This window comes from Electrophorus electricus, chromosome 14, assembly GCF_013358815.1.
Source record: "Electrophorus electricus isolate fEleEle1 chromosome 14, fEleEle1.pri, whole genome shotgun sequence".
In the NCBI taxonomy this organism is placed as follows: Eukaryota; Metazoa; Chordata; class Actinopteri; order Gymnotiformes; family Gymnotidae; genus Electrophorus; species Electrophorus electricus.
In genome coordinates, this window is record NC_049548.1 from 9,487,402 (window position 1) to 9,514,640 (window position 27,239).

General features: G+C 37.6%; 1 protein-coding gene across 5 annotated transcripts; it reads left to right on the forward strand.

Annotated features, from left to right (window-relative positions):
* Window positions 1–1,988: 1,988 nt before the first annotated feature.
* On the forward strand, window positions 1,989–27,239 carry ppm1bb (protein phosphatase, Mg2+/Mn2+ dependent, 1Bb). Of its 5 annotated transcripts, none has more exons than XM_035533411.1 (7): window positions 1,989–2,336; window positions 17,553–17,615; window positions 18,460–19,301; window positions 19,888–20,005; window positions 21,826–21,937; window positions 22,188–22,245; window positions 22,854–25,025. In XM_035533411.1, exons 3-7 carry the CDS (start codon window positions 18,471–18,473, stop codon window positions 23,139–23,141), a joined length of 1,407 nt encoding a protein of 468 aa, XP_035389304.1. In that variant the 5' UTR covers window positions 1,989–2,336; window positions 17,553–17,615; window positions 18,460–18,470; the 3' UTR covers window positions 23,142–25,025. The 5 variants fall into 5 exon arrangements, with proteins under 5 accessions (XP_035389304.1, XP_026858431.1, XP_026858428.1 ...); XM_027002629.2 differs by lacking the exon at window positions 1,989–2,336 and adding an exon at window positions 16,145–16,373; XM_027002630.2 differs by lacking the exons at window positions 17,553–17,615; window positions 22,854–25,025 and adding an exon at window positions 25,792–27,239.

The window sequence follows — 27,239 nt, forward strand, 5'->3', positions numbered from 1 at the left end:
TTCAACTGTTCAGTAATCACTGTGAAGCCAGCGGGTTTACTGCTTCACTCCATTAGGCCCCTCTGACCACTGGCTCCAGAGGACCCCACAGGGACCACCCCTAGCTCAGCCCCCATCAGCCAAATGCTGGCACACAGGTCACTGGCTCCTTTGGTGCAAGAGTCTTATGTATATGGATCATGGACCCTGGACTTCACTTTAACAGCATCAGTGAATGGTAGTTTATGATATTTCATTACAGCATTAAATGGAGAGTGAAGCTTGTACAGCATTTCACCTCACAGCCCTCAGTATGATTGTCTGAAGGTTTACTCTGTACAGAATAAAAGATGAATTTGCTTTAATACTTTTGGCTGCCTCTACAATGTTTGGGGGAAACATGGAAGACCAAGGAGGGAGGGAATTAAACCGATGCATCATCATATGATATGATCAACATAGGTATCACCATTTCATCTAAAATCTTGCATGAAACCTTTTTTTTTTACAGTGGCATTCTGACATTAACATAAAACTGTTGTTAATAATTATGTGGACAAAATCTCACAAAAAACATGGATATCTATTTTTTTGGTGTTTTTTAAGATGAAATTTTCAGATGCCAGTTCAAGATAAAATATAAAAATGTAATGAATACCAACAAAGTTTATTACTTTTCCTGGCATTCTTAACGATAAGAATTATGCATATGTCTATGTATGATTTGCTTATCATGTGTGTTCAGGGCTTTTCAATTTTGGTATACTCATGTTATAAGATTGTTACTGATATTCTGTCAGTATAAAAACATGTCTATAATTTATGATCCAGTACTTCTTCAGCAAAGATATTGGTCATTGACTCATTAGTAATAATAGCAGTATTGCATTTGGCTCCTAGTATAAAGAATATGATATTGTATTTCTCTAAACTTGACAAACAATAAAATAACAAGACTACATCACCACAAAAATGTCAAGGATAGTCAAAAGAGTATTTATGGAACCATTGACAGTTATGCGTTTTGATCACTGAATGACAAGTCCTCATTGTTTACAGCAATGCATATAGTTTAGCTCTCCTAGAAGGCTAATTATAGGGAATGTCATTCAATGTATAGTCTCCAAAGATTTTCAGATGACTTGGTCTGAGACAAAATGGCTGTAAACCAAATGTGGCCACTTGATGGTGCTGTCAAGCAATTCATGGTTGTCCACTCAAACTGATTTTTTTTTTTTTTAGGAAAAGAAAGAGAACCTTAAACTGTTTCTTGTCCTGTAATTCACAAAACAAAAATGCATCCAAGCTACAATTAGATCTCAGGTATTAAAATGAGATAAAGGCATATCAGGACCTTCCAGTGGTGGTTTGATCAATTTGTTCCTGGTATTTTAGTAGCTACATATCTAGGTATAAGATTACTTCATTGGTCTATACTTGCCTTTCCAACAGCAAAAAAAAAAATATCTCAGATATGACTATAAAAAACAAAAATTGGGAAGGCAGAAATGATCTTCAGTCCTAACGCTACTTACAGGCATCCAGTTACTGATTTTATTTCATTTATATATTTATTCAGTTTTTAGCAAAATAAAGGTATCTCAATTAACCTGTGGGGCTTACATTTTAATTTCAGAGGTTTACATAGCAAGTCATTAAACATATGGTATCATTCTTGTTATTCATTAGTGAATTGCTCGAAAAAAGTTTGATTTGCATCGTTTATGTTTCATTTAGAGAAAAACACAATGCCCTGAAAAATTATACTTTTTACAGAGATTTGGCCTGCCGCTGAATGCAATTGAGTAGCTACATTTTCAGAAATTACGCTATATTGCAACGTACCTAATAGTTTTAACTCTTGTGACTGAGATAAGTGACAAAATCTTAACCAATAAAACCATATGACTGAAAATCGATGACATCGATGTGATCCAATTAGCACACACGCTTCGTAGAGGATTGGCCAATCATCAAACTTCAGCTCAGTGTCCCGCCCCTTCGTCAAGACTGACCTGAAGATCCTGGCCTTTCTGGGGGAGAAAGACCATTTTTCATGTTTGTTAAGCCGTTTGTTTCAAACCATGATACTAATTTAATACGAGGTTGCCAATAATTGTATTATTGGGCCTTCAGATGGTTTAGGGGGACAAAGTTGGCCTTAAAAATGTCTAAGAATTCACGCTATCAAAGCAGTGAAACGCCGACAACGGAATTATCGTCTCATATGAAATATTTTATTATTAATTAAAGCGGATAAAAGAAAAATAAATTGGGGAAAATATCCAGATATTAGAAACGGAAGTTGGAACTGAAAAAGTTGGAATATTATACCGATATTCGTGGTACATCTTAAGGTAAGTAGGTAGCTATCCAGCTAGCTTGCTGGATGGCTGTATGTGCGAGTCATTCGTTGGGCTGTTATCTAGAAGGCTTAGCGTTAGCCAGCTCTTGTCAACTCGGTTAACTGACTAGCTAACTAGTGTTAGCTTAGCTGTTTTGCTAACATGGCCTCAATTTTTATGTGTGCGAACTAGCTATTTAGCTACCTGGCTAAAATAGTTAGCTAGTTAGCCGTCAGTGAGCTAGTTAGGTTATTACATTCTAACAAAATGATGAGTTAGTTGTGTATGTTCTAACGTTGCCTAACTGGCTCGCCAGAGGAGAGGAGCATTTCGTGGGATTGTGTAACAAGGGACTAGTCAGGACAGAACAGTTTGGTATGCTTGCTAGCTAGGTTAGCTAATCATTGTTTTATTGAGTGAAATTTCTTAACGTATCACTTTCTCTTGTGACTAAATATTTACATAATATTGTAAGTAAGTAGCAATTACCGTTTTTAATTTTACAACTGGGTTTACTGTTTGTTTGTTTTTTTGTTTTTTGGTTTTTTTTTAGTTGCGTAAACGTGATCAACAAACGCGCGCCTCAGAAATAATCAAATCGGGTCTGGCTCGATATTTATTTTGTAAATTCTTCATGCGTTGATTTGAACCATGCTACGGCAGTTTCTGTCTCAACCTTTTTAGTTTTTGTTCTATTTCACTTTAAACGCTTACAATGGCCTGGTAGTTTGTTAATATTATCAGGGCTAATATTTGCCCTTGGAGGCTGGTTAACTTTAGCTCCTTGTTTGGTTACTGTACATTGCTTTGCGCTGGATGTTTGCGGTTTGATCCGAGCCTTGAAAACGCCATATCGAGTACAAGTACGACTGTGTGGAATCAAAATCCAGTACAAGAGCAGGCCTTCGAGGCCTTCACTCGACGCACCCTTTCATAAGCAGTTGGGTAGTTGGAGCTTATTTTCAAGTAACCCCTAACCAAAATGGTTTTCTTTGATATCGACCACATTCAGGGAGGTCTCAGACTTTGTCACACTGTACTGTGTATTGATCCTAACTTTGCTCGCTGTTTTAAATGTTGACACTGTTGGCCAGTAAACTTAACTAGCAGGCGCCTATCACAAGTACATGTGATTTTGTGGACAGAGCTCATTGGGGAAATTTGCCTCAATGTTCCTCAAGGTCAAGATTTTCAACCTGCTTATTTATCCTATAATGTCAGTGACTTGTGGAAGAATGTAAGCCACAATTTGGATACCTGATCTTCATTCTAACATCTTGAAAATGGGAACTTCCTTATTCTCACCTGTTGGTAACACACACAAACGCAAGTTACAAAAACCTGTCAACTTAAGATGGCACTTTACAGCAGAGAATTTGTCAGTTGTCTAAAATATGAAACGAGGTTATCCGGTTTTAATATGCTTATGTGCTTTGACTGTGTTTCTGTTGGCAGAGATTGTCTGTCTTAAATTATCTGATTAAGACTTCTTGTTTTAAATCCACCCAATCAAGGTGGTGCCTATCAACAAACTAATAATCTTTGTGAGCAGTTTGACCCTTTATTTCTCATTGTGTTGTGTGCTATGAAAATTTTAAAAGCTGCAAATAGTAGACAATTCCTTCAACAACTACTGTATGTTGATTTACAATGAATTATGGATGTTTGGAGAATACCCAGTGAATTAAATTTTAAATTATAAGGGCTTGTATGTCATTTAGATTTATGTGAAAGCTATTTAGGCACAGGCAGGCCTAGAATATGGTTGTAAACATGAGCAATTTTTAAAATGGTGTACATTTTTCTCTTGGTATAGTAATGAGATGTAGTATGTTAAAAACCTTTGCAAATAATAATAAGTATCATTAAATGGCTGAATGGGGTGAAAAAAAGTTTCATAATCATGAGCAAACTATTTTTCAGTTATACTGTGGTATATTGTATTATGCAACATTTTGAAACCTTGATGTTTTATGGCTAAATATTTGCTTGTGTTATTTGCTTTTGTTGGATCATCTGGATGCTGTAGGTTAATTTATCTAATCTTTGTCAATTTTCCTAGCACACTCAAATTGTGATTTCCTACAGGGTATATTTATTGGTCCCATCTGGCTACCCATTTTGTGATAACGGTTAACACATATAGAGGGCTGCACAAATGTGGTAAAACTATCTTCAGCATAAAGTTCACATGGACAGTGAAGCACACCTGAATTTATATGGGAGCTGTTTTGTTGTAAACATGGAGACCTAATGGTTCATGCAGATTGGCCCATTGGTACCTGTCCTCTTTTTTTCAGAAAGCAACAAATATCACAAGAACTACCAAAGAATGCAAGGTTACAATGTCAATGTATAAGAAACTTGGTCGTCTATGCCCTACAGCTTTGGGCAGGATCTTATGGTGTTGAGCAAGAAATATGGCTCAACACCATAAGATCCTGCCCAAAGCTGTAGGGCATAGACGACCAAGTTTCTTATACATTGACATTGTAACCTTGCATTCTTTGGTAGTTCTTGTGATGAAAGTTATTTTTATCACAAAATGGTTAATTGGATGATGTATGAGCTGGATGGATTTCACTGTTTGTTGTGATCTGATGAGTAAGTTAGGTGTTCTAGTTATTGCAAATTGCTTTTCATTTTTAAACTATGGCAAGCTCTAAAGCTTGTCCAAGCCTGTACTGTTCCATCTGACAGGAATTTCTTAATACTTTGTTTTTGACCTTGTTGTATGAATGATTGGTTTGGAAGTGACTTATGGGCTTGTATAGTTTTCCCCATTTTAGTAGATTAAAGGAAATAGCAGATGGATGAGTTTAAATACCTGTTGTAAGACCTACTTTCATTGTCAGTTAATCAGTAAAATGTATAGCAACACAGCATCACTGTTCCGTAGAGTGTTGAAAGCACAAATTATATGTATTTGAGGTGTCAGTATTCTATATTGGCAAGAAACAAAGGTTTAAATGGCTTGTATAGTACATGCAAAAGTCTGAGGCACCCAAACAACGATAATTAATTTACCCTTTTTATTTGCATATGACACTGTGTAACACTGCATGAACACTAATATAGTAAAACATTTATGCAAATGTGATTTTATAGTCAAAGGTGCCAAACAGACCAAACACAGGACATATCACAAAATGTGACCCTAAACAATGTATGAAGGACCAAAGTGATGGTAGCATAATTGAACTCATGGCAAACTTGGAGCAATGAGGAGGTAAAATTAATTCATTCATTCATTAATATTTTTTTTCAATGAGCGCATCTGTACTGGGGGGGAAAAAAACCATGAACAAAAAATATTTTCAAATGGTAGATATTGCCCCCTTTTGTTTGCATCTTTCATTTCGAAAGATATTTTGGTAAATATCTATTTTAAAAAAAGACTAAAAAGGAACAATGTCATTGTCTTGGTCAGGACCAGTGGAAAGAAAGTACAAATATAAATGTGACCTTACATGGGACATAATTTCAAGATCACTTCTAGAAATTCTAACATAGTGACATAACGACTGACCTATTAATTCCACTTTTAGATCTGATCTAAGAATTGACCACATAAATATCTTGCAGTAAACCTTAAAAACTGTATATATGGATTTGCTTAATATGGAAACATTTCTGCTTCTCTTATGTGAGAGTAAAATGTCACACTTACAGAAGCTGATTCTGTAACTCAGGGGGTGTCTGTCATAACAAAGGTGTTGAACAACCACCATTGTAACTCGAGCTAGACTACTAGCTGTCAAGCTAGCTGTAAAGTTTGATTTATAGTAACATTTATTAGGCAAGTACATTAAAATGCAATTAGAAATTCACAAAACATTATTTCTAAACTGTTTTTATTCTTGCAGCTGTAATTTAGCTTACCATTTTTTTTAAATTTGGAAACTATAGTCCTTGGAAATCAAAATAACATTTTTTCTCCAAGTCTAAGCAATAATACATTCACAGGATTTTTTTTTAAATTAGTCTGAACGATGGGTAAAGTTTTTCCTTAAAACAAATGGAGAGCTACTTGCTATCCATTTGAATTGTTTTGAACACATTTTCTTAGGTTCAAGTTTTGCGTAGCTCTGTAAGTCTGACACAATGCAGAAGAGGAAGTTCATTTGAACTTTTTTGGCATTGTTAAAGTCCTGTCTCATCCTACACAATAACACCAAACACTAGTATATGGAGTACTAGTATGAGAGAGTTCTCTCAATTTAATTCCTGGAGAAACACTACTGTAGGTTTATAGTTACAAATTCCTTTGGGTGTGTGAGTGAGTGAGTGTAAACACTAAAGGTATAGAGGTGTTTAGGAATATGCTCAGTTTGTGAGTGGTTTTGGGTCACCAAGGAGTTCTCTTCTTGCTTTTCCCACACAAGGGCATTTTTATTTAGGAAAATAGCACTTGAGTGAGGAAAGCATCTGTGGAATTCCATCAGAAGAGCTGTATTCCTTCAATGATGTCATGTAGACTAAAGATGCCAAGTGGGAGGGCTTTGGGCTGCAGTGCTAAATACTTGGTTTTAAATCTTGCCCTTGTGTGACTTGCCAAGGCCAAATGATGGTCTTCTTCCCCAGGCATTAAGGTCAGAGGTATCAGGTGGAGGTAGACACACCATAGTGTTTACAAGTCTCAGCCAGTCACTCTCCAGATTCAGAAAATTACAGAACCTGTTGGTTTGGATTGGTTTCAGAACAATGCTCAGTTGCTGTGCTGCCCAGAAGCATGCATATTCATGGTAAAACTGGCATTAACGGTGTTCATTCTTTGTTTCCCCTTTTGATTAAACATGCAGTTAGTGGTAATGGTCACACAGAATGAAATATTGACGGTCTTTGAAATTTTATTTCATTTTACATTTAAAATTATGAAAAGTGTACCTACTGATAGAACAGTATCTGTCTGTGGAACTTGTTTAAAAGGCAGGATGTCAAATTATTTCCAATATTTCTAATTTAGCCTTTGCTGGCCAACTAAGCAACTGTCAACAAGCCACAATGTTATGAACAAATGCCTGTTAAAGAATTTATTTTGCACAAACCATATCAAAACAGTATTCTTTTCCCATGCAACATGCAAGTAAGCTTGCAAACATCTTGGGTTGAAGGAAACAGTAACATGTACATTCATATATCTTAACATTAACTTTTTCTTGTCAGATATAAAAAATAACATCCCATTTAAGCTGTTTATTGTTACGCAATAAACTGATTATGCAATCTGGACCTGTTTGTCATATCATACAGACATCCACAAGGACTTTAAAATTAGCCAACCCTAATAACACTGTTGTACTGTAAGAATTCACAAAGGAATTATAGCAAAAATTGTTCATTCTGTTCTTGTGACATTACAGTTCTGGTGTAGATCACTACAGAAGCATAATTTTAAATTGGTGTAAGCAATAAGCCATGAGAGGTCATTCATTACAGTGATTTAATTTGGGGGGGGAAAGTGATTACTTTCTTACCTATGAAAAAATTGATGTAACATGTTCTGTTGTGGCTTATTTCTTTTATAAAAGGGCTACAAAAACAATGTGTTTTTAAAAAGCATTTAGGCATGTAGACATGGTCAAGAGGTTCAACCAAAGCATCAGAATGGGCAAGGTAATTTAAATGACTTTAGCACTAACCACCATGCCATGTTCAGACAGGATGGCATAAGTTTCGGAAACTGCTGATATACTGGGATGTTCGCACACAGTCATCTCTATGGTTTACAGAGAATGGTCAGAGAGAGAAAATATCCAGTAGCATTTCTATGGGTGACGATTCCTTGTTGATGCCAGACGTTAGAGAAAAATGGCCAGACTGGTTCAAGCTGATTAGAAAAGCCACACTAACTCAAATAACCATTCATTACAACCGAGGTATGCAGAAGAACTTAACACATTGAAACGTAAAGCAGAAGGGCTACAGCAGCAGACCACTACAGAGTGTCACTCCTGTCAGCTAAGAACAGGCAACTGGGGCTACAATTCTCTCATATTCTCCAAAATTAGAAAATGGAAGATTGGAAAAATGTTGCTTGGTCTGATGAGTCTTCATTTCTGATATTGGGATTGTAGGGTAAGAATAAGGCATAAACAACATGAAAGCATGAATCCATCCTGCCTTCTATCAAGGTCAGGTTGGTGGTGATGATGTAATAGTCTGGGGGAGATTTTATTATCATACTTTGGGCTCATTGATATCAACTGAATATTGTTTAAACACCAGAGCCTACCTCTGTGTTGTTATTGACCATGTCTACTCCTTTATGAGCATGATCTTCTGATGGCTACTTCTAATACGATAATGTGCCATGTCACAGCTCGGATCATCTCAAATTGGTTTCTTAAACATGACAATGAGTTCACTGTACTCAAATGGCCTCCACAGTCACTAGATCTCAATCCAGTGGAGAACATTTGGGATGTGATGGAATGAGAGATTCGCATCATTGATGTGCAGCAACCGCCTGATGCTGTTGTGTTAATATGGACCAAAATCTCCGAGGAATGTTTTGTAGTGCATTATTAAATCTGCCATGAAGAAATTAAGGCAGTTTGGAAGGCAAAAAGGGGTCCAACCTGGTACTAGCAAGATGTACAGCCTAACAAAATGACCAGTGAGTGTACATGGTAAGTGAAAATGAAATGTGTATATAATTTATTAAAAAATGTATGGTTGTCTGTGTGGTTGAATGCTTTATGGGTTTGATTGGGTCTTGGTCAGTGATTTTAGTTCTTATTCTTCTACGTCCCCACATACCTTTTGTCAGTCTTGATCTAACTAGACATTTAAGCATTTATTTAAGGGAAAGAGCTGTAAATATGAATGATGGATTAAAAAATGATGCTAAAATGATTCAAATAATTTTTGCTGTTGTGACTGCTGCAGACCTTTTCTTTTTAATTGTATTTTTTCCAAATTGTTAGTAATGCAGAAATACAAAAGAGAGAACACTTCCAGCCCTTTGCTTTGGAAATAAACAAATTCGAACAATGTGGTAACAGGTGGATGGGGGTTGGGGGTGAACCAAGAAAAGAACTGCAAGCGTTCACGAGTATTTCGCTTGTCACTAGCATGAGGAATAGTCAAAAACAGGTCAGGCGTGTTTTCTCAGTTTTGTAAGTGTGTTGGAATTTTGCCAAATATTGCTGTTGAAATTTTTACATGTAGATCAGAATGATGTGGAACAACCTTAAATGCTCTTAAAAATGTATACTCTTAAAAAATGCTTACTGGATCATCTTGCTAGCTTGATGAGCAAAATGAAAAACTACATTTCAAAGATTTGTTGTACAAGAGGTACTAATCAGCTAATTGACAGCTTTTAGGGTTTGGCAAGGTTTCTAGGGAAACATTTCTTTATTAAATAATTAAATTAAGGTTACATTTTTTGTTTACAGAAGGATCCTTGCTTTTTTAATGTTCTAGTCTCACCTGTCTTTGTCTTTAGATAATCATCTCTTTTAATACAAAATAAGAATCAGATTTTACTCACGGGGTCCACAAATTTTAAATATGTAGCTACCAATTCTGAAAAATACATGGTAAGATCAAGTACAAATGTGGTACTTGAGCACACTAGAGAAATACTGTTACTTTTCATCGCTCTAAAAAAAGAGGGGGGAAAAAAGAACCGGCTGCTGGTTACTGTCCACATTGCTTTTCATTTGCTACTTTATGTACTGCACTTGTCTACCTTACCATACAAAACAAACATAACAGTAACCTCCAGCCATTTTTTTTGTAAATGTAGGTGTTGCTAGTAAAGTTAGTATGTTTTTGTGGTGCTATGTTGCTGCCCCTCCCCCAAATGTATGCTGGCCATTTAACAGTTGCCTGTTAAAGTATGTCTCTACTTCTGAGCCTAAATGGTGCCAGGTTTTTTCCTTAGTAGCTGATATTCACTAATGGATGCTCGGCAGCTAAACGTTATTACAAATCATTATTTATTCAACATGGGTTTAAAACAAAACAAATTAATGTACTTAAGTGTGCTACACACTGATCATATTTAATAGAAGTAATTTCATAATTTCTGACTGCTTTATTCACTCCAAAACAATTTTAAGATGCCCTGCTTCCCTTCACCTACCTTTTATAATGTAGTCTGAGAAGTAGCATCCTTAACCCACAGGCTCAGTCTAGAATATGCATTTAACTAAATAAAATTATTATAATGGCTTCTTTTAAAAAAAAAAAAAAAAAAGTAAAAACTACTAAAAGGATTCACATTCAGGTCATCAATGTTCATTTTCAAACTGGTAATTTTCATCAGTGGCCCTATTTAGAATCACTTTCATGACAGATTGCACACAACTGTTAGATGATAATGAAATTTGCCTGTAACTTGTTGCGCTGATCAAGCAGCCTTTCTGTCAATGCTCATTCATGCAGTTTCACCCATATGTTTCCTTGCTGTGATGGTCTGAATTGATGACTTCTTTTTTTCTGTGATGCCTGGTACAGAACTGCCTGTGTATGGAGGGTAGATATGTTTGCTTCTCTTGCATTGTTACTTCGTGTTTGGTTAAGAAGAACAGTATTACAGCTGTTGTAGATGGATTGGAGTGACAGTGATGGTGAGGCCCTTTGTACTGCTTTAAGAGAATTTGTATGTATATTTGTATGCCTTATCAGCTGTGTGGGGGGAATGGTGGGCGAGGGACGTCACCAATCATGTTCAGCTGTGCATTGAGAGCGTCTTCCCTTGCTGCTTATTACAATATGGAATCCAATTTAATCAAAGTTGGTGCGGAAGAAGTGGGGTGGAGTGGGGAGGTGTCAGGCTTGGTTGGCGGAATAAGGTGGTGGCTGACATGTGCTTGGCTCTGTGTGAACAAACTTCCCTTGATTTCTCTTGCCCCATGTATTTGAAATAATTGCAGTACATGCAGGAAAACTATGGTGTTTTGGCATGATCTCAAGCCCAGAACCTAACATTATTGACAGAAATGACAGCAACAGAAATGACTGAAACATTTTTGGTTTCAGTCGTTCAGTAATGTGGTTAATAATTGTGTTCCGATCTTTGGTTCTATTACTTCTACTCTTGGGTTTGTACCCCATCCTCCACCCTCCCATGCTACAGCTTTTGCTTTAAAATCACTCAGCATTTTCTTAGCAGGTCTTATTGCTTCAAGCTCACAGTCTGTCAACGAGTCATGGCCAGTGTTTCAGTCCTGGCAGCCTCCAGTTCCTCTTTTCATTTATGTTACAATTCTTGGCAGCATTTTTGCAGGGGAGGCTTGTGCTTTTGGGTTTCACCCTGTGGTTTGGATGGGAATAACTGCTTAGTGGCAAGTTTCTGGGGGCTAGAGGTTGAGAGTTTGTGGTTCAACCATTATAGATAAGGGCGTGTTTTGTCTCTGTATGTGTTTTGGAGGGAGGGGAGTTGGTGAGAACTTTTCATGCGCTGTGTGAGGATGTACAATCCTAATGGTTATGTTCAAGCGCTACAGAAAAGATTTCATTGTGTCTGTCATAAAGGTGGGCTTTAACTAGGGGCACTGGTTATTTAGCAGAGTGGAATTGGATGTAGATATGGCCTCTCTGAAAGTACGATTTAAATTTGTGATCCTGTAGTATATAAATATAATAAAATGACCAATGATTGATTTAAATGAAATATTCAAATGCATAGTTTTGTGTGCCTCTTGTTTTTTCCCTTCCCCAGCCTGTATACTAGTCATCTTGGACCTTTTAGAATGATTCTTCAAAGAGCAATGTCCTCTTTAACACAGGTTACATACTCTTATTGTTGTAATAGCTTGGTGTGGTTTCAGAGTGCTGTTTTTATAACATGTAGCCTTTCCGACTTCAATTTGGAAAGAAAATTAATTGATTGGTCACTTTTCTGCTGATTTTTACTTTCTCAGCATACTTTTAACTTAATATACATACTTATTGTTTATATGTGGCCCTGCCTAATTACTATAGGTGATGCCTTGATGCTGAAACAAATCTCAGCTTGCACATTTTAACACTACAAAGCATACTTTTAATGGGTGTTTCACATAATGCATACAATTTCAGACAAGTCAGGTAATAATGAATGCAAATCTTTAGACTTGTAGTTGCACCTATGAAATCATTGACTGAAATCTGTTATCACCTGAATCTGACAGCAGGTGAAAGGATTAAAGGTTAAAGGATTTATTTGTGTTTTGCTGTAGACCTGCTTGTTGTATGGAGGTCATCCCTTATCCATGTAAAACTCTGTTTGTAGTTGGGTCATTGATTGAAGCTAAGTCTCTTGTTAGGGTGCTGCACTCAGAGTTGCTTAGCAACCTCACAGTGTTTACTTTATTTTTAGAATTGAGTACTGGCTCACTAGCCAGCCAGATTAAGGAAAATGGGGGTAGAAGTCACAAATGTGATTCTTCATGACAGCTGTTGTGGCTTACTTTTGGTTCTTTAATAATGTCCACCTAAACCCAAGAGAAGATGGAGATTAAACCAATTTGGTCTAATCCAAGTATGTTCTTAAAAAAAATGATCTCGCTGTCCAGTTCTACTTTGTTTGCTCAGGATCTCTTTTTGGAAATTTTTACTTATTGATACATTAGTCTCCTCTCCCACCCTTTACTAGTTACATAGTTACATAGTTGCCTGTCCAGGAGGAGCGTCACTAAAGATGCTTTGCATGTAATAATTCTCTCCATTTTGGAAAAGCACTTGCTATGTTTTAGCACGTTTCTTGTCATGATGTTTTCTGGTGGCACAGTGTGTTGTTTCTTTAACCCTTAACCCTCAATTGCTCAAGTTGCACTCAGTCATAATTGTACGTTGCTTTAGATAAAAGTGTCAGCTAAATGCTGTAAATGTAGAGCATTGAGTTGTCTCATTAAAATGACTGATGGGGAATCAGTAACTACAGACCAGCCTCCAGCCCAAAGGGCAGTTTTTCAAACAGGGCTTGTCAATTGCTAAAATAATCTTTGTTGTTTTCTATGTATTTCACAATTAATTTGAATTATTAAGGGATGGCAGGGGAATTGACTAATGCATCTTTATCCTCCAGTTCCCTGCCCTGCCATTTCCAGTGTTTTGTCTAACCTTTGTTGGCCCCAAGGCATTGAGCTCTCCTGCTGTATAGACCAGAATCCAGAGTTTAAATTATCTTTGACAAAGGGGATCATGACGGTGCATTCCAAGTTTTGTGGAGGATTTTATAGCTGTTAGTACTTGAGGACTGTAAGATCTTTAGTATTTACATTTATGGCATTTAGCTAACACTTTTATCAAAAGCGACTTACAACTGAGCCTTGCTCAGCGGGCCAGCAACTTTGCACTGTTGGGGCTTGAACCAGCAACCTTCCGATTACAAGTTAAGTACCTTAACCACTGGGCTACCACTGTATCTTGTTGTGCATGAGATCATGAGAGTGATGAGATCATGAGTAGTTTGTGCATGAGCTCATGAGATCATAAATAGGACAGCTTCACTGGCACATCATCTCCTTACTGAGGTTAATAAGATATGGTTGGATATCTGGTGACCTAGCTAAAGTGCTGATCACAGGCTATGTATCTTTTGTATTCAGTTTAAGTAATACTCTTACCATGTTGGTGGTGGTGCCCCCCCCCCCCCCCAAATCTAAATATTAGATTAATCATGCTGATTGGACAAACTGTACAAGTAGCTACTCTAGTTTTTGAAAGAATTATTGTTGGATTAAACTAGCAGAGAGTTTTAACCTTTTTTATGCAGAGAATTATTCCCTAAAGACTGGCACACTGCTGCTGCTTTAAAAAAAAAAAAAGTTCTGCTCTAGTGACATTAGTAGGGATGGGGGTCGGTCATTAATAAACTCTGCAAGGAGCTAATAAATATTTCATATGCATTAGACCAATGTTGCATGCTTTTTAAATTTCGTTTTATGGAGGAGTCATGATGTATTTGAAAACAAGGCAGAGGTTGCATTATACTGGAAGTGTAACGATGGAGCTGCATACGCATTTAGTTCCTAAACTTAATAAAGTCTACTGGTCTTGCTTAATTGCTACTTATGTAAACATTGTGAATGCTAACTTAAGCATTAGTGTGAAGTGGTGAACAGTAGACTCTTCCTTTGATTTTACAGTTTCAAGCTTAGCTTTCAGAGCATTGCTTGTTGAATGTGAAACGGAAGCAAAATCTAACAGAAAATGCAGTAGGTTGTTTCAAAAGCATAGGGATAATTTTCATGACAAATTCAAAAGTCTAATTAAAAATTACTTCTAAAAGCAGACTCAACAAGAAAACCTGTCTTCTGTTACAGGTTTAGGCATAATGTTGCAAGTACGCAATAACGCCATAACTCAAAACCTCCAAAAGTGGGAACATTTTCACTCTTAAGGTTGTGAACTGTAACATTTGCAAAGCTGACCTGACCTCATATGAGACCTCATCAGTTATACTGGAGGATCTTAAGAGGAGGCACATTGGTTCTCTGGATGATGGGTTGCCTAGATAAATTAGCTAATTATCTCTAACATTAAAATCAGTTTGCTAGCTATATAATTTACTGAGAAAAGCCAACATGCTTTCAGCGTTACTTCACATTATGAACTGTAACCTTTTCTATTTGAAATACTTTTTATCTTGATCAATAAATTGTTAATGGCACTGAACATACTAGAGAGCTGCACGGGAATTGAGATGGATTTCTTCAGTATCTTAATCCATGGCCATGCAGACAACAAAATATTCGGGGGGGTGGGGGGGTTGGACTTTACAGTGTTCAAATGGGAACAGAAATAAAATTTATGTGAACAATGTGGTAGTAGTGTGAGTGTGTTCTTCCACATAGTTTAATCCAAGTACCTTACGTTTCTGTATTGTGATTTAGTTTTTTTTTTCCCTTTGCATGACTGGTAAAAAAACCTAGTGTTTATTGCACAGAATGCGCATTACTATCTATGCATTCTTGTTCATTTGTTTTAATTTTAGAGTTTTCAAAATTTATCTAATTAAGGGAAAACTGCTGTAGTTTTATAGTAGCAACTTTGCTTATCCTTGGTTACAATTTTAACAAAAAATTGAAATTGATATCTTTTGTAAAAGAACAAAAGTGAATTTAAAGATTTATATTTGGATGAAGTATTCATCTTTCTGTTAGTACATGCCTAAAACAACCTCAAGCTATGTTTAAAAGATGATGGTTAAATAACATCCATTAAATAATTATGCAGCCCATAATCTGAGTATTTGATTATTTGTCCCAACAATCAATTGATTTGACCATAAAAACAGTGCCAGCCCTATTTGTAGCCTTAGTAATGAGCTAAGTAGTTGACAGCCAGCTAGTTGAACACCCTGATCTGATGTACACAATATGTACTGCAACTGGTGTTTGTTAGGAGAACAGAATTGTAAAGTGTCCTGTCTAATTCATGTACTATGTTAGTTATTCTATACCTAACTGGGCGTGGTCAACTGAAAAGGCCCTGCTTTAAATTCTTCCTTGTTGTAAATTGATATGAGCTACAACAAGCCAAAAAATTTGTCATAAATGGTTGTGGAAGGGGTTGGGTCTAAAGGGTTGTCATCTTTCCCCTGTTTGGTTTCAGCAGTTGGCAACCAAAGCTTGGTTTGAGAGGGTTAAAAATAGTGTAGTGCTCTGAGTGGGTGGAGTGGCCAAACAGACAGCCTGGAAGTCCCAGCCATGACTGTGCATGACAGCCACAACCTCTACCCCCACACGCAGAGAACCTGCCTCGACTTGGCTATATGCTTCAGCACTCGACAGACTTTTCTTGGCACATGCCTGCCATTCCTGTCGTTTGTGGACCAACAGCAAAAGCAGCAGTGTGGGCTAGTCAGAGACACCACCCCTCTGTGTAATTCTGCCACTGCCTTCAGGGGCTACAGGCCCTAGCTGTAGATGTTTTCTGTGAACTCAAATCTCCCACATCCTGCAACATCTATTGGAGCTATGTCTTGCTGACTGCTGGTTTTTCCCTTGCTGGTACAACTGACCGGACTGGCTTGTGCACATGATGAAACATCTAGAAAGTCGGGTGTGAAGGGTTATTGGAAGATTGAGCCATCTGGTGAAATCTCTAGTAAGATCAGTTTTAAAACTTGGCGTGGATGCTGTGTTTTGGTGTTGGCATGAAGGCCCAGAGTAGTGATCATACATGCTCATTTATACTCTTGGCTCAGTCATATTTATCTAATAACTTATTTAGAGGTTGTAATATATTTCACAGACTATTTCTGCATGTAATGATCATAGGTTTGAGGATTGCTCAAAGCAGCTTAAAGCTTTAATGCTTTAGTTCATGTGGGGAACTGAACTCAGGGATAAAAACAACATGCTACCTAGTGAATTAATTGTAGATTTAGAATAATTTCTGGAATTTTTGGGTAATGTAGGATTCTTGTTTTTGCTGTGCTCAAATAAGGATTGTGAAGACCCCAGACTAAACCACCAGTAATAATGTTTAACACTGCGCAGTTAACAGAAAAATATTTTTACATAATCATCTCATTTGTTTTTTCCCCTTAGTTTGGTCACTGATGATGAATGATGCATAGTCATTGCCCTAATTAACATTTAGATATCAATATGTTAAATTGGAAAGGCTTTAATGCATTTTATAAAAATAGTGTCATGATAAATGTGCATAATAAAAGTTAGTGCTCAACATTTCTGTTATTGGCTACATGGCACTTTTTAATTTAGGAATATAGTAATCTGTCCACTTAATGAAGGCATAGAGGTTTTCAAAACCAATAAACCAACATGTAACTGTTTGTTAGCAATAATTTCTGAAATTAGCACATTTGGAGTTGCTCAGTTTAAGGCCTCTGTCTAAGTGGGAAAACATTTTATTCCGTTACACCTTAGAATAATGCATTAAAAATCATATCAAAAGCAATTAAAATGTACAACAGCACACTGCCCTGAATTAGTTAGACTAGACAGTGGAATTCAAGATTATGCTTGCATGCATGGACCATAATTATTTTTTTTTTTAAAGTCTGTGCATACAGAATTAGAAAAACATGGTTTTACCAAGCATGTAGGCTAATGCTACTGCTGGGTTAGTTGCATATTACCACAGTTTAATATTTAATCTGTGAAATATGATCTTTTTTCTCTCCACAGTTCAAGTCTTGATTGATTGTTAATGTAGGTTAATCCTTATCTTTTTCTTTTTTTTTTTTTTTTTTTTTGCAAATGCTTTAATTGGTATAATGATTAAATTTATCTGCATTCTTCCAATTTTGATTCTCAGTGTTGCTTCAAGTAACCGTTGGTACAAGTCCTGGGTCAATTGTATTTGCTTGGAGATAAACTGGTATGACTTTTTAATGAACATTGTTATACCTGTCTAGGCCTATATGTTTTATGACGTCAGCTATGCAACACCCAGTCCCACACCCATCAGAGAGCGTCTTTTGAAATACACTTAATTGTTTGAGAAACAAAAGCAGATGATGCCAAATAACATGCTTTGTTTTAAATAAAAAGTTTTCATTTTTACTGTCTTGGCAACATGCTGCATGCTTTATTAGCACTGAAAAAGATTTTCTACAGCATAGCAGCATTTCAAGAAGCTTTAGGAAAAATACCATGATGCAATAATACACACTTTCAGGTTTACTATGATTTTCACATTTAATTACAAATTTTTCTAACATTTGTTTTTCTAACATTCTAACATTTGATTACTACCTTAAGTAATCAGAGAATTAAGAGAGTGCAAGTGCTATTTGTGGACCATTTTCAAGTTCACATGTCTGAGGACCACATTGTCAAATAAAATATTGGAATTTACACGTTTGCACTATAGTAGCAACAGGAATTAACCTATACACATCATTGCTGCCTTTCTTTGTTTTTTCTATTGTAAAATACCCCAGTCATGAATCTTTTTAATGAGAAACTGTTCCACATGAAATATTTTTTCATTTCTAGAAAACAAAATTTCCAAACTTCAGGACTTTACAATCAATTAAAATAGGGTTTGTACAGTTTTAATGTCCACTATAAATGTAATATATTTCCAAGTATTCAGTAATAATGGGGATTAAATTACTGGTAAGGTGTTCACAATGATTTGCACAGAAGTTGAATTAATAAATAGTTAGATTTGTAAAATTGATCTCTTGTCTCTTCCTGTTTGTCAATCTGTCTCTCAGTGTCCTGAGCTATGGGGGCATTTCTGGACAAACCGAAGACTGAGAAACATAACGCCCACGGTGCAGGTAATGGCCTGCGCTTTGGTCTGAGCAGCATGCAAGGCTGGCGGGTGGAGATGGAGGATGCACACACAGCGGTGGTGGGCCTGCCCCATGGCCTTGATGACTGGTCCTTTTTTGCTGTGTACGATGGCCATGCTGGCTCAAGGGTAGCCAACTACTGCTCAAAACACCTGCTGGAGCACATCATCACCAACAGCGAGGACTTCCGGCCTGGTGCCGACTCTGTGGAGGGGGTGAAAAGTGGCATCCGCTCAGGCTTCCTGAAAATCGATGAGTACATGCGCAACTTCTCTGACCTCCGTAACGGCATGGACCGCAGTGGCTCAACGGCCGTGGGCGTGCTTCTTTCGCCAGAGCACCTGTACTTCATCAACTGCGGAGACTCACGGGCCGTGTTGTGTCGCTCCGGACAGGTGCACTTCTCCACGCAGGACCACAAGCCCTGTAACCCACGTGAGAAAGAGCGTATCCAAAATGCCGGAGGTTCTGTAATGATCCAGCGTGTTAATGGATCTCTTGCTGTGTCGCGTGCCTTGGGGGACTATGACTACAAATGCGTGGATGGGAAGGGACCCACAGAGCAACTGGTGTCTCCCGAACCAGAGGTTTTTGAGATCCCCAGGGTTACAGAGGAAGATGAGTTTGTGGTGTTGGCCTGTGATGGCATCTGGGATGTGATGAGCAATGAGGAGCTTTGTGAGTTTGTGCGCTCGCGGCTGGAGGTGTGGGATGACCTAGAGAAAGTCTGCAACTCTGTAGTGGACACATGTCTACACAAGGTAAAAGTGGGGCTGTGTGTGTGTGTGTGTGTGTGTGTGTGTGTGTGTTGGGTGGAGAGTGTTTTGGTGTGTGCCCCACCCCCACCACGGTGTTATTAGAACTATGTTATTAGAACTTCTCTGTGATGTAAGAATATGTGTGTTTTTGTCCTTTTAGCTAAAAGGTGTTTTACAGCAAACAAATAATTTAATGAGCTATGTCCAACACTCATTGAAAGAGTTTTATCTGTGCATTTAAATGTATTTTTGTTTATCTTTCATATTTTAAGTGTCTGTTGCTCTATTCATAGAGTATGACCATGGAATGTCGATCTTAAATTGAGGTTTTTCCATCCCTGAATTTTGTTACTGTGTAGTACCATTTCCATTCTCGTTGCCCACCTTGGATGCTTTCAGTAGTGTTCTGGTTCCAGTCTCAGTATGACTAGAAGTTATACATTTCTATGCAAAGTAAATATTGCCAAGAAAAGAAGCAGCACAGATTTGTGATCGTTTACAATAGCACTGGTACTGTAAACACACGCTGAACTGACTGAATTTAAATAAAGTTTTTTTTTCTTCACTGTACCCTCTTTTTTCCATCCAGGGCAGCCGTGACAACATGAGTGTTGTATTGGTGTGTTTTCCCAATGCACCCAAGGTGTTGGAGGAGGCAGTGAAGAAGGAGTCAGAGCTGGAGAAATTTCTAGAATCTCGTGTTGAAGGTAAGTGAGAGCTGCCACACTTTTATGATCGACACTATAAATGTGAAAATTGCAAACTACTTGTTTCATATACTCCAGAAAGCCTAACTCTAAAAGGAAATTTGTGGGGCAAGTCTTAACGATTCATTTATTTGTTTGTTTGTTTGTTTGTTTAATAATTTATTGCATTGGTATTTAAATCTCAATTTAGTTTTTGGTATTGCATAAAATGTAGGCCTTTAGACCTGCTGCTGTTAATATATAAAACATATGTAACCTAAATGAATGAATGGAGCTGGTTGAGACTCAAATGTTAAAAAATATATGAAGGTTTACACAAGATTAAAGATTTTTATTTATTTGATTTTTTTTTTTTCCATCAGTTCAATTTAACAAGTGCACTTCTCTTACTAAAAACTATATATTTAAAATATGGACAGTAAAGTACAGTACTGATGTTCACATTTTGTAATATGTTCAGTATAAATCAGTATATACTTGGCCACAAATAAATTCTTATAATTCATCTTGTTCTGAATTATATCTTTAGAATTCATGAACTTAAGTGCCTCAGTTGGAGTAGCTTTAACTTTAGACAATGAAACTTGACCCTTTAGGTTTACGGTGATATTGGTTATGTCTTATGTCCTCATGTTCTTTGACACATTTATTTTCAAATGACTCACAAAGTTGTTTTTGTATTTTCTTTTTAATAGCATAGCCACCATGTGAATTTAACAGAACACAGCCTACATCTAGCAAATATGCTATAATTGCTATAATTTTCTCACACATTAAATTAGTTTCAGAGTGTGTGTGTGATACTTTTCTGTGAATGTTTAGCCTCATAAACCAGCTTCTTTTTGTTTTTCATCAATTAATCAGTGCTAATCCTTCTGTAGTTAGGTTTTTTCCCCCTCATTGCACAGGTTTAGCCTGCCTTTGGTTGTTTGCTTTTTGTTTGTCTTTAAGGGAGTAAACAGTGCTGATTATGGTTCATTTTTATATATATATATATATATATATATATATATATATATATATATATATATATATATATATATATATATATATATATATATATAAAATATAAAAAATCAAATTTGTTTTGGCATTTTGTTTTATCTGCCAATACTGTTTGTTGATGCCACCATATGTGTCACTAGATAATATGATTGTTGTTTATGGTATTTTGGATGAAAGTTTGGTTGATTTTTGGGAAACCACGATAAACATCCCTGGCCATAGCAGGGAGTCTGCATTCAAATGTCTTCAGTCTAGCACTAGATCTAATCTAAATATAAGAAACTGGTATGGTGAAAAATGAGTCCTATAGCCTCCCATTACAACTGGATTTGTATTATTACAATTATAAATATTTTTGATTTATATTCCTCTGCTGTTCTGCTCTGTGTATAGTATATTTAAATGCCACTAATCTGTAGATCCCTTCTTTCCCTCTGCCTTTATCCTCTTTAATTTCTGGCACGGCCAGGCAAGTTTTGACTTATGCTGTGACTCATTTTCCTCAATGTGAATGGTTGGCAGAGCCCTCAGTGTTTTTGCTAATTCTGAGGTGTTGTCTATATGCTAGAGATATTCGCAAGGGATCAGTGATGAATAATCCTAATCAACCTCTCCTTTTAGTGCTAATATTGATATCCTTAGCTCTTTGGATATGTTTTAAGTGGTGTATCTGCAGGAATGGTGAGATTGATCCACATTTGCATCCGGGTGTGCTTCCTTTCGTGATGTATCAGATGTTCTACTTAATTGGCCCTTTGGCAGTGCTTAGTGTATTGCATTTGTGTAATGTTGTTGTTGTTTCTCTTACCTTGCAGAGATCATGGAGAAATCAGGGGAAGAAGGCATACCAGATATGGCCTATGTCATGCGCAGCCTCTCTGCTGAAAACATCCAGAACTTGCCACCGGGAGGTGGAATTGCTAGCAAGTGAGAGAAACTCAGCCTATAATTTACTAATGTCCACCTTCATATGCTAAATACTAACCACCATCCATATCCACAGATTAAGAATATTATCTTTGGCATCCTAAATGTTCTTATCAGCCAGCTAGGCTACCCACTACTCCTTATTTCCGTTAGTAAGGCTTTTGTAATGTATTTTTTTTCCCTGTGTGACACCTTTTATCTATCGTCACAGTGCTCCTCCAACATCTTAGATCTTATCTTTCTTCTTTAGACGCAGTGTAATAGAGGCTGTGTACAACAGACTTAATCCACACAGAGATGATGATGGGGTGAGTTGGTCTTTCTAGTTTTAATGGAAAACATGCTCAAAGCAAACTAGGAGGTCATTATAGTGTATAGGCTCTTCAGAATTGGTGTAATCATGTCCTAATGCTGATATGGTAGCCAGATGGGATTAGCAGGATTTTAAATCCATCACAATCATTCAGTGTTTTGGTGATGTGATCTTTAGTAATGAAGTCATATTGACAGCTTCTTTATAGTGATTTTCATATCTTTTGGCTTTGTTTCAGTTTTGTGTTTGCGTTGCTTGAAAACATTTTGTGTTCATTTCATGTCTGTGGGGTTTCAGTCAGATACTTGATTTAATCTCTGAGTGCCAGTGAATTTGTATTGCCTGAGGAGGGTTTGGGAGTGTGGTTTTCATTGCTAAAAAGGTGCTTGTACATTTTGTCTTCACTTCAGTGCTTACCTTGACTCTTACACTTGCACATTCATCAGCTTCTCTGAGTTGGGGCTGCCATCCTTGTCCCACCAATCTATTCTCAGTTGTTCTTAATGTGAGCCAGGATGTGTGAGATCTTGGGCAGATGGCCTGTCCTATTCAGGTCCAGTCTCTTAACCTGCTCTGCCCACTGACACTGGCGTCTTGCACCAGGCCACGGCGGGTGAGGAGGAAGAGAGTAGCGCCGCTGCCCACCTGCTGGAGGCACTGCGCCAGTTCCGCCTCAGTCACCGAGGCGAGTATCGCCACGTGTTGGAGCAGGCACTCTCCACCTATCGGCTGTCCTACGAGACAGGCGGAGCCTCGCGACCTAATCCTCAGGAAGAAGTTTCCTCACCCCCACCGGCTGCTGCAACAGAGCCCCTGAGCTCTGGAGAGGAAACAGAGGAAGCCACCAAGCCGCCACCTCTCGACGAGCTCTCTGATTCTTCTGTTGCATGACCCTTGATGTCCAATACAATAACCTCAAAATCCTCCTCTCTCTCTTGCCCTGCTCCCCACAGCTTTTCCTCTTTCCTCCCTGGCTCTGAGCACTAGTCAGATCCCTGAACAACTTGAGGCACGGCTCCCTCTCATACCAGTGAACAGTTTTGGTGCAGGTTTTTGGTTAACCATTCGGTCATGTGTAGATGTTACTGAAAATGGTGAACAGTGTATCTTGATTCTGGTCTGGTTAAACTTCCTTATAGCAAAGTCAACAAAGGACAAGTTTAAAGCACTATTCTCGTAACTTAAAGCCTGCCCTGTGACTGTAAATGATGTTATCCTTGGCATATTCCAGCACTGTCTATAGTCAGCACTTTCCTGATGTGCAGCACTTAGCATTGATCTAATCTAGTCCCTGTGGAAGCTTTATTCATCCATGAGGGTACATTTGAATGTGGAATTCAAGAGGAGACTTGGTAACAGTAGTTTCCGATAAGTAAACAAAAATATCAGTCCCCTTTTAGGTGTGGTATTTTTACTAACTAAACATTTAAAAGCAAAATCACTTACATAGATCAGACAATCTGGGGCTTGCCAAGGGCATCACTAACTTCTTGCTCTTGTATATACCGGCACATGCTCGTTGCTATGCAATGCATGTGTACTTTACATTTTGGATTAATTTTTTGATCACTTTCTCGGTGCGAGTGTTTACGCATGGGCGTGTGTGTGTGTGTGTGTGTGTGTGTGTGTGTGTGTGTGTGTGTGTGTGTGTGTGTGTGTGTGTGTGTGTGTGTGTGTGTGTGTGTGTGTGTGAGAGAGAGAATCAGTGTGGTAGACATATGTATGTCACTGTTGTGAGGCTGAAATTTGATTCATATATGTGAATAACCAAATATATGTGGAAGAAACAAATAAGACATTTGTGCATACTATCCGAGGCTGTGGTTATAGGCAGTATTTCTGTCCCTTTATTACCCTACATGGCTATATGATTGAAGTCACATGTTTGCTCTCACCACTTTGACTGTTAGGAGGACAGGGGAGGTGGTACTTGACCAACAGTTGCTTCTAAAAAGCACAACAATGTCAATGCAACATCAATAGTAGCTAAAAAAGTAATAAATGACCTGGCAATGGAATAGTATTTATATTATCATTTTCCTCATAACCAAGATACACGGCCACATGTTACTGCTAACCAACATGAATTCCCATGCTGGTGAGCTATTCCTCTTTGCTTGCTTTGGAAGATGACAAGATATTTAGGAGAATTTAATCTTTGTGTCTCTCTTCTTAATCCTCAAGTTAGTTCACAGGCCACTGCCACACGATTGCTCAAATGTCTGTACTCATGCACAGTTTGCACAGAAACACCATCAGTATGTGAAATGGATATGTGATCCTGTCCACATGGGATGAGTGTCATACTCCAAAGATAGAAAAGCATTTATTCATTTTTTTTTTTTATGGGGGTTTTGTTTTCCTCGCAGGTTAAAGCGATGTGGGGATTATAATTGTTAAGTTAGTGTTTTGACATTTTTGGTTAATTGAGTTTGGGCTGATTGAATATTGCATACTGTAATACTACTAACAGTGAGCATAACTGCATGTTTAAAGATCTCAAATATTGAATCAGAAATATTTCTAGCACTCTCCTGATTCTAAGAAGGACTGGGGGACAATGTTTTCCTGTTGATGTCATCATATCAGCACTAACCCGTAGTTATTTTCATGGTTTGGGTTAGAGCTTTAGCAAAACTCTTGGAAGACGTTAGATGTCCATCCTGACTAGTGTGTGAGTTCAGTGTGTTGATTCTGCAGGTTTTTTTTAAAAAATTGTTTTCATTATTATTCTTATAATTTTTTTGGACCAAATAAATCTCATTGAACAGTGAACTGTTGTCATTGCTGTTGTTTGACATTCATAGAACCTGAAGAATTCTGTTGATCAGCTGGCTAAAGCCCACAGGCTGTACATTCTTAACAGTCAACAGTTAACATGTCAGAAATTTGAATGCTACCTCCTTTGTTGTCATAGGTTTTCCACCCAAATGTTTGGTTTGGCAGGTAGGTATGTTGGCTGAAAATACAAGCATGAGAAACATCTGGACATCTGGCCTTGTAAACAACAGTTTCAAAATCCAATTTTCATTGTCTTAGTGATCCATGAACATATAATACATTTTCACTGTATGATCTCAGGTAAGTGTGGTTAAGGTCTTTTTCGGGAACCTTACATGTGGTTACTGCAGTATAGTTGAATTTTACTGTTATGGGTTTGCTTTCACTGTAAACATTTGTTCTTGTTCATATGATCTGATATAATATCAGTATAATCTGATATTCACCGTGGCTTTGGTGACTGTCATATTCAGAGTGGCCTGGGATGTTCTTTAAAAACAGACCTGCCTTCACAAGTGTTCTGGCACCAGAATATTCAGACAACTATATAACCATTGGTTAAGCTGCATAACCCCCATTTTGAATGTTACACACTGAGTATCAGTGGTTTTTTTTGTTGTTGTTGTGTTTTTTTCTCTTTACATGCTTTGCCTTTTCTCCTGTCTCCTCAGTTCTTGCTCGTCAGCTCTTTCTCCTCCATGTTTATTTTTTCCTTTGATTGCTCATTTCTTTCCCTCTCTTTGTTTTCTCCCTGTCGCAGAGTGGAGGTGACCTGGATGACCCGTGGTAGCCAGAGACACCATGACTACAGTCTCCACATGAGAATGTCGTCAATGTACACAGAAGAAATCCTTTACTCACACTTTTTGGTTTTGATTCCAAGAGATTCATAGGAAATGTTAAGTCTGGAAAGTTATATACAGAAATCAACAGAAATGGCAAGATTTTTAGAGCTGCAGCATTGTTGATGAGAGAGTAATTAATTTTCTCCTTTTTCTCCATTATTTTTTTCCCTTCCTGCTATAATTTAACTGAGTGATGAAACTGTTGTGAGGATTTGTGGCTTGTTCCTGAAGTGTAGGCGAGAACTTTGGGCATTGCAGATGGACATGGCAGGCCAGGGAGCTTTGAGACAGAACGGAGGTGTTTGGACCTCTTTTGATATTGCAGGATGCTCGAGCCTAAGGAGCTTACTCTGCACTGTCCTCACCAGAATCTTGGACGTGGTTTTCATCCCCACCCCACGCATGTGCAGCTTTTCAGAGACTTGGGTGATGGGCAGAACCTCATTCACCACTTTTAGTTCCTCCTTCCACCAAGCATCCCAACTCTGCTTAAACCCTGGATCTCAGATTGTCTCTTGTTCCTGGTCCTGCTGCTTGTGAGTTTTAAGTATCCTTTTTTGTTTTGTTTGGGGGTATGCTTACTGTGTCAGATACTACTCCTGGTGCTTGTTTGATTAAAAACAATTATAGAGCATTCATTAGAACAAGAAGGAAAAAAAAAAGACATTCTTGTGTTCACCCCGCAGCTCAAGAAAACAAACTACTGGAGGGAATGTCATTATGCTTAACTTTTACATTTTGTAGGGCTGCTGGACTTGTGCAATGACCATCCGTTTCTGAAGCAGTCAATACAATGTAGAGATTTCTCAGCCAGTCCTTGAGGACCCAAAACTAAGGTCACATTTTTATTCAATTCCTGCTGGGAACATGGGAACCTCAGGAGGGTCCTGCTCTTAATGGAGGGATGTGTTCTGCTCAGGAGGGATCTGCTATTAAAGCAGTAGAACAAAGATGTAAACCAGTTGGGGATTCTAAAGAACTGGATTTAACCCCCCACCCAGTTAAAACTTCCAGGTCCTTTACCCCTCTTCATTGTTTATCCGATCTTTTTTCTCTCACTATTATTGTCTTTTCCCTAGCACTTCTCATATATTTTAATTTTTTTTCATCAACTTGCTTTCTGGGTTCTTGTGTGGGTTGTTTTTTTGTTTTGTTTTGTTTTTGTTTGTTTTTGTTGTTTTTTGTTATTTGCGCAATTCCTCTAACAGAAATATAGCTACAATTTTAATTTTTTTTAACTTCTCTCATTTTAAAGCTTATTATTAAAACAGTTTTTGCAGTTTTATGATGTAATTGATTGTTTGCAGTCATATTTGATTACAAGAAAAAACATGAATTTAAATAAAATATTTAAGAAGGTTAA